Source organism: Chrysochloris asiatica, unplaced genomic scaffold, assembly GCF_000296735.1.
Source record: "Chrysochloris asiatica unplaced genomic scaffold, ChrAsi1.0 scaffold00016, whole genome shotgun sequence".
Taxonomy (NCBI): domain Eukaryota; kingdom Metazoa; phylum Chordata; class Mammalia; order Afrosoricida; family Chrysochloridae; genus Chrysochloris; species Chrysochloris asiatica.
Genome location: NW_006408534.1, coordinates 32884852 through 32896646, shown reverse-complemented (window position 1 = coordinate 32896646; position 11795 = coordinate 32884852). Strand labels below are relative to the sequence as shown.

At 36.2% G+C, this 11795-nt stretch overlaps 1 protein-coding gene across 2 annotated transcripts in view; it reads left to right on the top strand.

Moving 5' to 3' along the window:
• Nucleotides 1-11795, top strand: part of LOC102821092 (ATP-dependent RNA helicase DDX1-like) — a 52631-nt gene that overhangs the window by 30496 nt on the left and 10340 nt on the right. For both annotated transcript variants that reach the window (XM_006835271.1, XM_006835272.1), the window contains 5 exons: nt 911-1049; nt 3949-4009; nt 8204-8302; nt 9129-9218; nt 10256-10444. In XM_006835271.1, the coding sequence (XP_006835334.1) occupies nt 911-1049; nt 3949-4009; nt 8204-8302; nt 9129-9218; nt 10256-10444 (578 nt within the window). The remainder of the gene's footprint in view (nt 1-910; nt 1050-3948; nt 4010-8203; nt 8303-9128; nt 9219-10255; nt 10445-11795) is intronic.

Here is an 11795-nt window from a genome sequence, read left to right as displayed (position 1 = left end):
CCCAAAAAACTGCAACAACAACAACAAATAAACTAGAATGGATGCTGTAGTCTATAATCGCAGAAAAAGGAGAGGAGGGAGAGAAGGGAAAAAAAAAAAATTATCCGTAGCCTAATATGAGTATGACTTTAATGTCCTCTTTCACCATCTTGCCTTCAAAGCTGCCTGAGAAATTTCAAGATGCCACTGTTGGTTGTTATGCTGTACCTCAGGATTTAAGTTAATTTTTGGCCTATTTTGTTTTAAACTGCCTTTCCCTCTCCAACCCCCATGTTCTGGCTTTTCTGTATTAAAAATAAGAGTTCAGTGTCGGCTTTTGGGCTGAGAGTATCTGTGCACATGTGTGGCAGTAGAACCCTCCAGTGGTGGGAGTGAGTGTTCACTTGCTCAGGCACCCCCTCTAGTCACCAGAATGGAGGTGAGCACACAGCGGGGAGACCAATGAACAGATACCAAAAGAAAGAAAATTAGAACAAAGCAAAACTGACTAAGTGTATTGTCCACCTTTGCTCCGAGGTTCCCAGGGTGTTTTTCCATGGTGTGTCTGCTCCCCTGCTTGGTTTTGCCCTTTGGTCTTGCCCAAGTTGTCTGCTCTGGTCTGCCAACCTCTGCAGATTCAAAAGTACTCGATTTCTTACTTTTGCTATAAGTACCACTAGCTATAAGCCTTTAAACCTTTTAAATATTCCTACCTATGTGGTTCCGAGTTTTGGAGCTATGCCCTGAATCTGCTTTGCCTGGTATTCTGTGTTATTGCTGATGGCAAACCTCACTGCGCCTCCACCCTAGCCGCCATCATGTTCCGCCTCTCATATACTTTTAAATAATTATTGGAATGCTTATACTATTGAGTTAAATATAAAGGTCTTTTGAGGTGTGATTTGAATGTGTTTTGTTTTTTTCTCTTAAGGTAATGCACAGGTAGCACAAACAAAGTTTCTCCCCAATGCTCCAAAAGCTCTCATCATTGAACCCTCCCGAGAGTTAGCTGAACAAACTTTGAATAATGTCAAGCAGTTTAAGAAATACGTTGAGAATCCTAAATTAAGGTAAAGTCTTTTTTGTGCTGAAATGTCTGTTGTGTATGTTTGAGGTAGTTTAGAAGAGGTAGAAAAAATAATGTAGAAATTCAGTGTTTGTACACCTACAGACATGTGAATGTGTGAATATATTCAACTTTGATATATAGAAACAATTGGTTTCTATATAAAACTCCAGTTTATTTGGTAAATGATACATTTGATTTTAATTAAAAAGGCAAATAGGAACTTTTTATGTGTCTCTTCTGTGAATAGTTGTGGTTGCAAAACAATATAGTAATTAAAATTTTTTGAAGAGAGCATTTCATTCCATGTTAGATTCATTTATCAGTGTATCGATATAGAATGGTTATTTGTCTACTTTTATCATATTGGTAAACTTAATTTGACAGATTGAGTTTACACTGGCTCACAGTGGTGACCTTCTTCAGTTTGAGCTTTAAAACTGGTCACTATCAAGTTATAGGACTCTTTTTACCATTTGAAAGTTTGTGTCCATCCAGAGGTACTTCATAAAGCCTGACGATGTACTTCAAAAAGTCAGCCAATGAAAACCCGATGGAGTACAATTCTGCTCTGACACAAATGGGATTACCAAGTCACAATCTACTTATGGCAAATGGTTTTTACTGCTTCTTACAGCTAATTATGCTGAACATCTTTCATGTGCTTATTATCTTTGGAAAGTATCTATTTACATCCTTTGCCTCATTTTCCATTGAATTATTTGTCTTTTTTTTTTTTTTTTTATATATAAGAATATGTTTTCTGAGTACATGCCCCTTACTAGATAAATGATTTGCAAATATTTTCTCCTGCTCAGTGAATTGTCTATTTATTTCTTGATATTATATGAGAAAAGTTTTTAATTTTGATGAAGTCCAATTTGTCTGTATTTTTCTTTTGTTACTTGTGCTTTTGATGGTGTGTCTAGGAAATTTTTGCCTAGACCAAGGACATGACTATTTCCTATGTTTTCTTCTAAGAGTTTTATAATTTTAGGTCTTACATTTAGATCTATAATCTATTTTGAGTTAATTTATAATACAAGGAATATATTAAGCACCATTTTTCCTGCACCATTTGTTAACAGTTTTTCCCCCTTAAATTATTTTGATATGAGGCAAACTTTTTTAACCTAAAAAAAAGTTTGAAGTATTTGGAGTAAGGAAAATTTAAACAACAAAAAGGATATTCTATGAAAACTAAACTTTTTAAACTTAAGCCTAGTTTCTAGTTGTCTTACCAAAGACAACCCTTTTTGGTTGTTTTGCAGGGATAGTTTATGTAAATACAAGCATATATATCTACAAAAAGGAACACTGGTAGTGTAGTGGTTACAAATTGGGCAGCTAATCTCACAATCAGCAGTTCGAAACTATCAGCTCTTCCACAGGAGAAAGATGAGGCTTTCTGCTCCTTTAAAGATTTACAACCTTGGAAACCCCGTACAGGGTCACTATGAGTCCGAACCGACTCCACGGCACATAACATCAACAACAACATATCTACAAAGGCAGGCTGAAACTAGGTTTTTGAGCGCTTTGAATGTATCCTAGTGTCTCCAGAGGAATATGTACTAAATTATCTTTGTGTTCTACATTCTCTTTACTTTACTTTACCTAGTTTTAGCATTGTGTATGGAGTCCTGGTATGGCGCTGTGGGTTAATGTGCCAGATTGCAAAGCCGTTTGAACTGCAAGGTCGGCACTTCAAGCTCACCAGCTGCTTCTCGGAAACCCTATACAGGGTTGCTATGGCTTGGAATCGACTCAATAGCACTTAACAGCAACAACATAACTACTGTTGTGCATAAGGTCACTATGAGTCAGTACCAACTTGATGGCACCTCACAACAACAATAACATGGGTACTGGTGTGGTGCTGTGGGTTAATTAATGCGCTGAACTGTAAAGTCGGTTTGATCTGACCAGCCATTCTTAGGAAACCCTATATGGGGTCATCATGAATTGAAACCGACTTGACAGCACTTAACAACAGCAACAACAACATGGCTACTGGGAGTTCTATGATTCTATAGAATAAGCACTGAACTGTGAATCACAAGGTCAGCAGTTCAGGCCCACAGCCACTCTGTGAGAAAGAGGAGGTTTTCTGCTCCTGCAAAGATTTAAAGCCTCAGAAGTCCTATGCAGGGTCTCTATGAGTTGCAGCAACTCGAAGGCACTCAGCAACAACAACTGAGTAGAGTGCTTGTTTGCATCCTGCTTCAGACTATTTTGTTATGGATTCTTTCTCAAATAACTTTGTTGTTAGTTATCATTGATTCAGTCTGACCTATGGTGACGTTATGTATAATAGAATAAAATGTTGCTTGGTCGTGTGCCATTTTCATGATATTGATATGTTATGTCAGTCCAGCTCATGGAGGCATGCTCTCATTTTTGCTCACCCTCTACCAAACGTGCTGCTGTCCTTTTCTAGCACTTAGTCTTTTCCTGATGACATGTCCAAGGTAAAGCATTCAGGTTCTATTTCTTAAAAGACTAATAATTTGTTCATCTATCAGTTCTTGGTACATTCAGTATTCTTCACCAGGCCACAGTTTGAATGTGTTAGTTCTTATTTGTCTTCCATTTTTATTGTCCAAAATTTACATGAACTTGAAGAGATTGAAAAGATCATGGCTTGGGTCTGGTGCATTTTATTCATCAAAGTGAAATCTTTGCTTTTTAAACGGTAATGAGATCTTTTGCAACAATTTGATTTCTTGATCATTGATCCAAGTAGAATGAAATAATGATAACTTCACTTTCTTCTTAATTTATCATAATGTTTACTAGTCCAATTGTGAGAATCAACCTTAATTTCCATCCATAAGATATGGATTCAGAGTAAAGGAAGTTTTAATTCTTTTTCTACTTTGTCACTCTGATATGTATTTCAGAGAGCTTCTGATAATTGGAGGTGTTGCAGCCCGGGATCAGCTTTCTGTTTTGGATAATGGGGTAAGTTGTACTGGTAATTTTTAAAAGCTACATTACAGATTTTTAAGCTTGGCAGTATACTTCTGTTGTGTTTTAGGAAAATCAGACCAAGACTAAAATTGGTACAAGTTCAGGAGAGTATATATTAGTTGAGTTATATCTTTTTTGGGGGAAGGTTGTATTATAATTATATTTAGATATGTGGTCTTCAGGGGGACAATTTGTATCATCAGTAATGCTTTGATTCTCATTTCTGACTTATTACAATAATTTTGTGTAAATGTGGTCGAGTATCACACACTTTGAACATGCTATCAGGAGGCACTGTCCTTGGAGAAGGATATCATGCTTAGTAAAGTAGAGGAAGATCCTGAAGCTGGATTAATATAGTGGTTGCAACAATGGGCTCAAACATAGCAATTATTGTAAGGATGACAAAGGATCAGGCAGTGTTTTTTTCTTATTCAGCTGTAACTTACAAGCATACCTTTTCCCCCTGAAGTAGATAGAACACTAGTCTCTTTAAAATCCTTCCTGCAAAATTTTAGCATCCATGAATGTTGACCTGAGGATTTCCTTCTAATTGTCATGAATTGAGAGTCACTCTTTTTGGGGGAAAACTGAAAAAGAAGAAACTGGAGTTAAGAATTAAATGAAGGTGAAGTGGATTCCTGGTGTGGCACTGTGGGTTAATGCTCTGGACTGCAAGGTTAGTTTGAACTGGAAGGTTGGCAGTTCTAGCTCACCATTCATTCCTCGGAAACCCTAAACAGGGTTGCTATGGGTTGGAACTGACTCGATGGTACTTAACAACAACAGCAAAGTGTTTTGCAGAGAAGGGTAGAGTTTTTTTGTTTTTTGTTCAGTAACTCTTGAAAAGAATGAATTGGCTCCAGTAAAGAGGGAGAACAATTCAGAATTCTTAAGGAAATGTTCTGAAGACTTGTGCTAGGGCATCCAGTTATCAAGTAAATCTAAGACTGTATGATCTCTGTTATTGGAGAAGAAATTTGAGAAATTCTAATTCAGCTGTGCTCAGCCATTCTGTATTGCTAAATACAAAAATACCAGAAGTAGGATTTACTAAAGTATTTTTTGAAGATGAAGTAACTTCTTTTAAATTTCTCTTTCCTAAATATGTTATCCTTTAATTTGAACCACCTGATATTTGTGTCATGACTACAGTAGTACTTCCTTTTCCACTAACCCCCAATGCCATTGGTGCCCTGGTCAAACTAAATTTTATGATGAATGGGCTTTAGATTTGATCTTACAGGGCATATTAAGAGCAAGGACTCATTCTTTGAAATGAATATTATTGTATTTGTCAGTACTAATTTGAGTAATATTGCTTTGATGTGTTTTTATCTAGTGTATAAAAGAAATGGTCTTGGTCCCTCAAGCCCAAACCCATTTTTCATATAAGATATTATGTTTTTTTATTCATATTTTCCAGCTATAAAGCTTTTAAGGGATTGGATATGCTTTTTTTCAGTTGTATCTCAAAACTTAGTAATGGCTGATGCAGCCAGTGACAAAAGTAAAGACAGTACCATTCCATAGCATTCTTGATAGAATTTGACTCCATTCTACTTTTTAGAGGATATGTCACTTATTGTTCTTCTTTCCATTTTACTTCTATTATTTCTCATCATCCTCTGACTTAGTCTTAGCCTGTTGTTGTGCAGCTTTGGAGTAAGAAAGGAGAACTTTTTCAGTTTTTATGTCTTATACACTATCTTAAACAACATTCTTATCAATGGAGAAAGGATTGAAGTTGTCAAGGACTTCATTCTTCTTGGATCAACTATCAACACTCGCGGAAGTAGCAGTCAAGAGATCAGACGACGTATTGCACTGGGCAAATCTGCTGCACAGGAACTTTTTAAAGTATTGAAGAGCAGAGATGTCAGCTTGAGGACTAGGGTGCGCCTGACCCAGGCCATTGTGTTTTCAATAGCCTCATATGGATGCGAAAGCTGGACAGTGAATAAAGAGGATCGTAGAAGAATTGATGCCTTTGAGTTGTGGTGTTGGAGGAGAATACTGAGGGTGCCATGGACTGCCAAAAGAACCAATAGATCTGTTTTGGAAGAAGTGCAGCCAGAGTGCTCCTTGGAGGCCAGGATGGCTAAGCTTCGTCTCTCCTACTTTGGACATGTAGTCCGGAGGAAACAATCGTTGGAGAAGGATGTCATGCTGGGTAGTGTGGAGGGTCAGAGAAAAAGAGGAAGACCTCCAACGAGATGGATCGGCCAGGTGGCATCATTGATGGACGCGGTAGTGAGGTTGGCCCAGGATCGAACGTTGTTTCGTTCTGCTGTGCATGGGGTCGCTATGAGTCGGTTCCGACTCGATGGCACCTGACAACAACAACAACAACAACAACATACACTATCCAGTTGAGGCCTGATGAAATAGTACTGTTTGTAGTAAGTGCTATTGAATTGGTTCTGACTCATAGTGACTTTGTATAGGGTTTCTGAAGAGCGGCTGGTGGGTTTGTACTGCTGACCTTGTGGTTCACAGTCCAGTGCTTACCCTACAGCACCACACCAGGAGTCCTAGTGTTATATATGTTGTATAACTATTACTCTGAGGTTTTTCCAATCTAACGGAATTCCTCCTCTTATGTTTTAACTGACAGACTTTATGTTTTCATGCTGACTTTAACTTACTGAAATTCAGAGAGGAAACTTCCTTGATTGGTTAGAGTTCTGTATTAAAGAGTTTACATATAGAACCACAATTGTATTTTGTTCAGAGTTCTATATGGCACCTATCACAGTGCTTGACAAATAGTAAATGCTCAATATGTTAAAAAGATTTTATCCTTACAGTTTGAGACAGTTTTCTGTAGGTTGAACTTAAAGTTGCTAGTTCAATAGGCATAATAATATATTTGGAGTAATAAAAGTAATAGTTGTATTTATATTAGTATTTGCCTTAGCAGTATTTAACTTGGGGAGTGCAGTGGCTCTGTGCAATAAGTACTGGACTGGGAATCACAAGATTAACAGTTTGAGCCCACCAGCCGCTCCATGGGAGAAAGGTGAGGTTTGCTGCTCCTGGACAGATATACAGATTTGGAAATCCTCTGCAGGGTCATTATGAGTCGGAACCAACTCTGTGGCACTTAACAACAATATCTGTTTATAATAAACACTTGGCAAATAGTAACTATTACTGTTTCCATCAATTTGTTGTTGTTGTTAAGTGCCGTGGAGTCGGTTCCGACTCATAGCGACCCTGCACTTTACGGGAGCAGAATGCCTTATCTTTCTCCCGTGGAACCGCTAGTAGTTTCGAACTGCTGACCTTGCGGTTCACAGCCTGATTCGTAACCACTACGCTACCAGAGCTAGTCAGGCCTATTTATTGTTAAAGAAACTAAATTTATTTAATACCTGAAACTATGTGTCATATGTTATACCTTATCACCACAACCATGTTGCAAAGCATAAGGTATTACCACATTTCAAAAACAGTATTTCACATAGCTAATTAATGGTGGAACTGGGATTTCAATCTTGATTTAATTTCAGTTTCAAATAAAAATTTAATATAAAACTAAATATAATAGTTAAGATGTCAAATTTATTGCAGAAATCTTCATATAAATTTAAATCAAATGTAAGTTTGACATATGATGTTCTCTAACACCTGTTTAACAGAATTTTTTATAATTTAGCATTGACTGTGGCTATTTTTGAGGAGCTCTGGTGGTAATGTAGTATAAGTACTGGACTGCAAACTACAAGGTCGTTATTTCAAACCTACCACCAGCTCCATGGGAGTGAGATGAGGCTGGCTGCTCCCGTAATGATTTGCAGTCAGAAACCGTATCAGAATTTAATTCTATGGCAGTGGGTTTGCTTTGTTTTATGACTATTCTAGATCGCTGAGTGGTGCAAATTCTCATGCCTACTAACTGAAAGGTTGGGAGTTCAATCCCACCTAGCAGCACCATGGAAGAAAGTCCTGGACATCTGTTTCTATAAATGTTACAGCCAAGAAAACCCTGTGGAACTTTGTTCTACTCGGTAACCCATGGAGTCACCATGAGCAAGAATCAGTTTGATCATAGTGGGTTTTGGTTGGGTGACTACTTTAATGTGCATGGTTTTATTAAAACTAAATAGTTGTTGGTTGCTATTTTAGGATAATTGTAATAGTTTTTCAATATTTTTAGGGGCCTCTTTTGATATTTTTCAGGTAGATATAGTTGTAGGCACTCCGGGAAGATTAGATGATTTAGTGTCAACTGGAAAGCTGAACTTATCTCAAGTTAGATTCCTGGTCCTGGATGAAGCTGTAAGTTGAAATATATTCATGCTTTTTAAAAAAAGTTTGTTTATAATTGTTTAGATAAAATATGTAAAGTACGAACAAACAATATAATTCAGTCATGATCCCAGTACCCACAGATAATTATTGTTGCCAGTTTGGTATAGTCTCACTTCTTATATTTATGCAGTTGTTGCTTTATGTAGTTGAAATCAAGCTACTGGGTATCCATAAAAATCTTTCATCTAAATGCAATAAAAGTATTTATACCTGCCATTGAATATTGTTTGTAAACAAGGCTGACTACTGGTTATGGTCAATTATAAGGTGACTCTTCATGATTTTTAAACCATATCCATTATTAGATGTAGTTTAGTTTTTGTTCCAAATGCCTATTTTTGTTTGTATATCAAATTTTCCCCACATAAGAATCGTTTCTTTATATCAGAGTTGCAAATGTGTACTGTGTGGAGGACATTAATGTGCTTACAGCTTTTCAGGTACTGTTATTTCAAAATGAATTGAACTAGTTTCCTGACACTGTGGAAGTTTTTGTTTGTTTTAATTAATATCCTTAAGGACATGTAGTAGGAACTATTAAGTGATGAAATAATGGAAGTCACTTAAAAATATCACTGATGATTTTTATATTATTTATGGCCAGCTTTTTTTTAATATTTTGGTCACATAAAATCTAAAGTTGAACTTAAAACTTTTCTTTACATATCTAATTGAAAAGAATTATGAACATATGGGGATATATGTGTATAAAATATTTTCTTTATGTTTACCATTTGGTTTAGAAAAGGTTTAGATTCTGATTAAAAATTTATATTCTTTGCTTTTCATACAGGATGGGCTTCTTTCTCAAGGCTATTCTGATTTTATAAACAGGATCCACAATCAGATTCCTCAGATTACCTCTGATGGGAAAAGACTTCAGGTATAAAATAACAACTAATGCATCTTAAAAAACGTATTGTTGTTAAGTTCCATTGAGTTGGTACCTATTCATAGCAACCTATGTACAACAGAACGAAACACTGCCCGATCCTGGGCTAACCTCACAATTGTTGCCACGCTTGAATCCATTGATGCTGCCACTTTGCCATTCCATCTCGCTGGGGGTCTTCCTCTTTTTCTCTGGCCCTCCACCTTACCAAACATGATATCCTTCTACAGTGACTGGTCCTACCTGACAATATGTCTAAAGTATGAGAGGTGACGTTTGGCCATCCTGGCCTCCAAGGAGCACTCTGGCTGCACTTCTTCCAACACAGATCTGTTGGTTCTTTTGGCAGCCCATGGCACTTTCAATATTTTCCTTTTTATGTATTTATGCTGATAAGAAGGGTCAACGTTCTTTGTGTGTTAGTGCCTTCTGAGTAACTATTATGTAATACATTTACTTCTTACATTTGCTGTCACAAAAAAAATAAAAAACTTAAAAAGTTTAAAAAATAAACAATAAGGAATTTTGAGTAAATTACTTAGGTGTTGCAGAAGACTATAAGGAAAAAAATTATTTCTTTTTTCCACACATTTAAAGATTATATTCAGACTATTAGTGTCACTTTTGGTTTGAAGAAAATATTGAAAAATAGTTAATGCTTTAGTAATTATATTGGAAAATATTACTCTGTGTTTTTCTCATCCTTCCTTCTTAGGAAGAGTTCAAAAGGGAGAGGTTTTTGAGAGAAGAGGAGAAATAGTAACTTAAGGCTTTGAAAAGTCAGACTATCTTACGTAGATTTGGTAGGACCTTATAGGAATAGGTAGTAACATTTCTATATGACACTGAGAAGGCTGAAGCTCAGAAGGGATAACTTGCCCACAGTCATTCATAGAGCCATATTTTGGACCTGTGTATAAACTCCAGTTGAGCGTACTTTTGCCCATGTGCTCTATCAGTATTGTATGATATAATTATTTTTATTATAGAATAACATTTTATTTAAATTTGATTTTTTCTCTTTTTAGGTGATTGTTTGCTCTGCTACTTTGCATTCATTTGATGTAAAGAAACTATCTGAGAAGATAATGCATTTTCCCACTTGGGTTGATTTAAAAGGAGAAGATTCTGTTCCAGATACTGTACATCATGTTGTTGTCCCAGTGAATCCTAAAACTGACAGACTCTGGGAAAGGCTTGGGAAAAACCACATTAGAGTAAGTACTTCGTAATGTTGACATTTGTGTAGCATGGAAGCGACTCATAAACTAGGTTATCCTTAATTTTTAGTAATACTTAATGCAGTCTGCTATACTACTAAAGAAGTACGGTGCATTCATTGCCAATGACAGCTTAGGTCTTTAGGGCACTGAATTAGGTGATGAATTCTATTTGTTTTTCCTACATAAACCAGGGTCTTCAAGAATCCCATAGAAATGAAATGAAAAGATAATGGAATTTTTCCCCTCGCTTTTTGAAGCCCCTCCCCCACCCTGTGTACATTTACTTTCGTGATTAATTTCATAATTTATATAAATAAATAGGATTATCTGTATATAGACCTAAATTCAGATAAAATGGTTTTCATTTTTATTAGCCTTTTAATGAGAACTCTCAGCTACATCCTCCTTTTTCTTTTTTTAAACTTTTTATTGTGAAATGAGTAAAGGATTACAGAGCAGATCATCAGTTTTACATTGAACAAACCACACATTTTGCTTCATTACAGTGATTGCAATCCCTTCCATGAGCCAACAGTTAACAGTATTTACCTTTATTCACTTTAGCTATTGCATTCCTGCCTGTGTCTCCCACTACCTTCCTCTTTCCTCTGCTAACCTTCCTCCAGTTATATATTGCCTGCCCTGTCCCCTGTCACCCATGTTAACATATGTCTACCCTCTAGCCCGTGAATAATTCTCCCTCTTCCTTCCTCGTAACCATCACAGATTGTTTCTTTTATCAAGAAAATTTTTTTAACTTTTTACACCTTGGGTCTCATACAATATTTGTTCTTTTGTGATTCACTCAGTGTGTAATGTCCTCCAGGTTCATCCATGTTGTGAGGTGTTTCAAAGATTCATTAATATTCTTCAGTGTTTTATAGTATTCAGTTGTGTGTATGTACCAAAGTTTGCTTAACCATTCTTTTAGGCACTTAGGCGTCTCCATCTTTAAGATATGTCTCTTGTAGACAACATATTGAAGGATCCTATTTTTTAGCCATTCTGCTTTCTGTCCCTTGACTGGTGCATTTAATCCATTCCATATCAATAGGTGTGATTTGATTTCATTTTTTATGTATTTTTTTTGTGGTGCTGCTAGTTTCTTTGTTCCACATACTTTTCTGGTTGTTTTTTTTTTAGGTAACTTTGTGGAGTTTCTTTTTATTTTCATTTCTGTTGTGTTAATGTGTACTAAATCTTTCTTATTTTTCTTTTAAAAAAATTATTGATATGTTTTTATTGTGAGTTGAGTGATAGTTTACATGGGAGAATATCAGCTTTACATTCATCCTATCATATTCATTTCATTACAATGAATACAATCCCTTCCATGCATCATCAG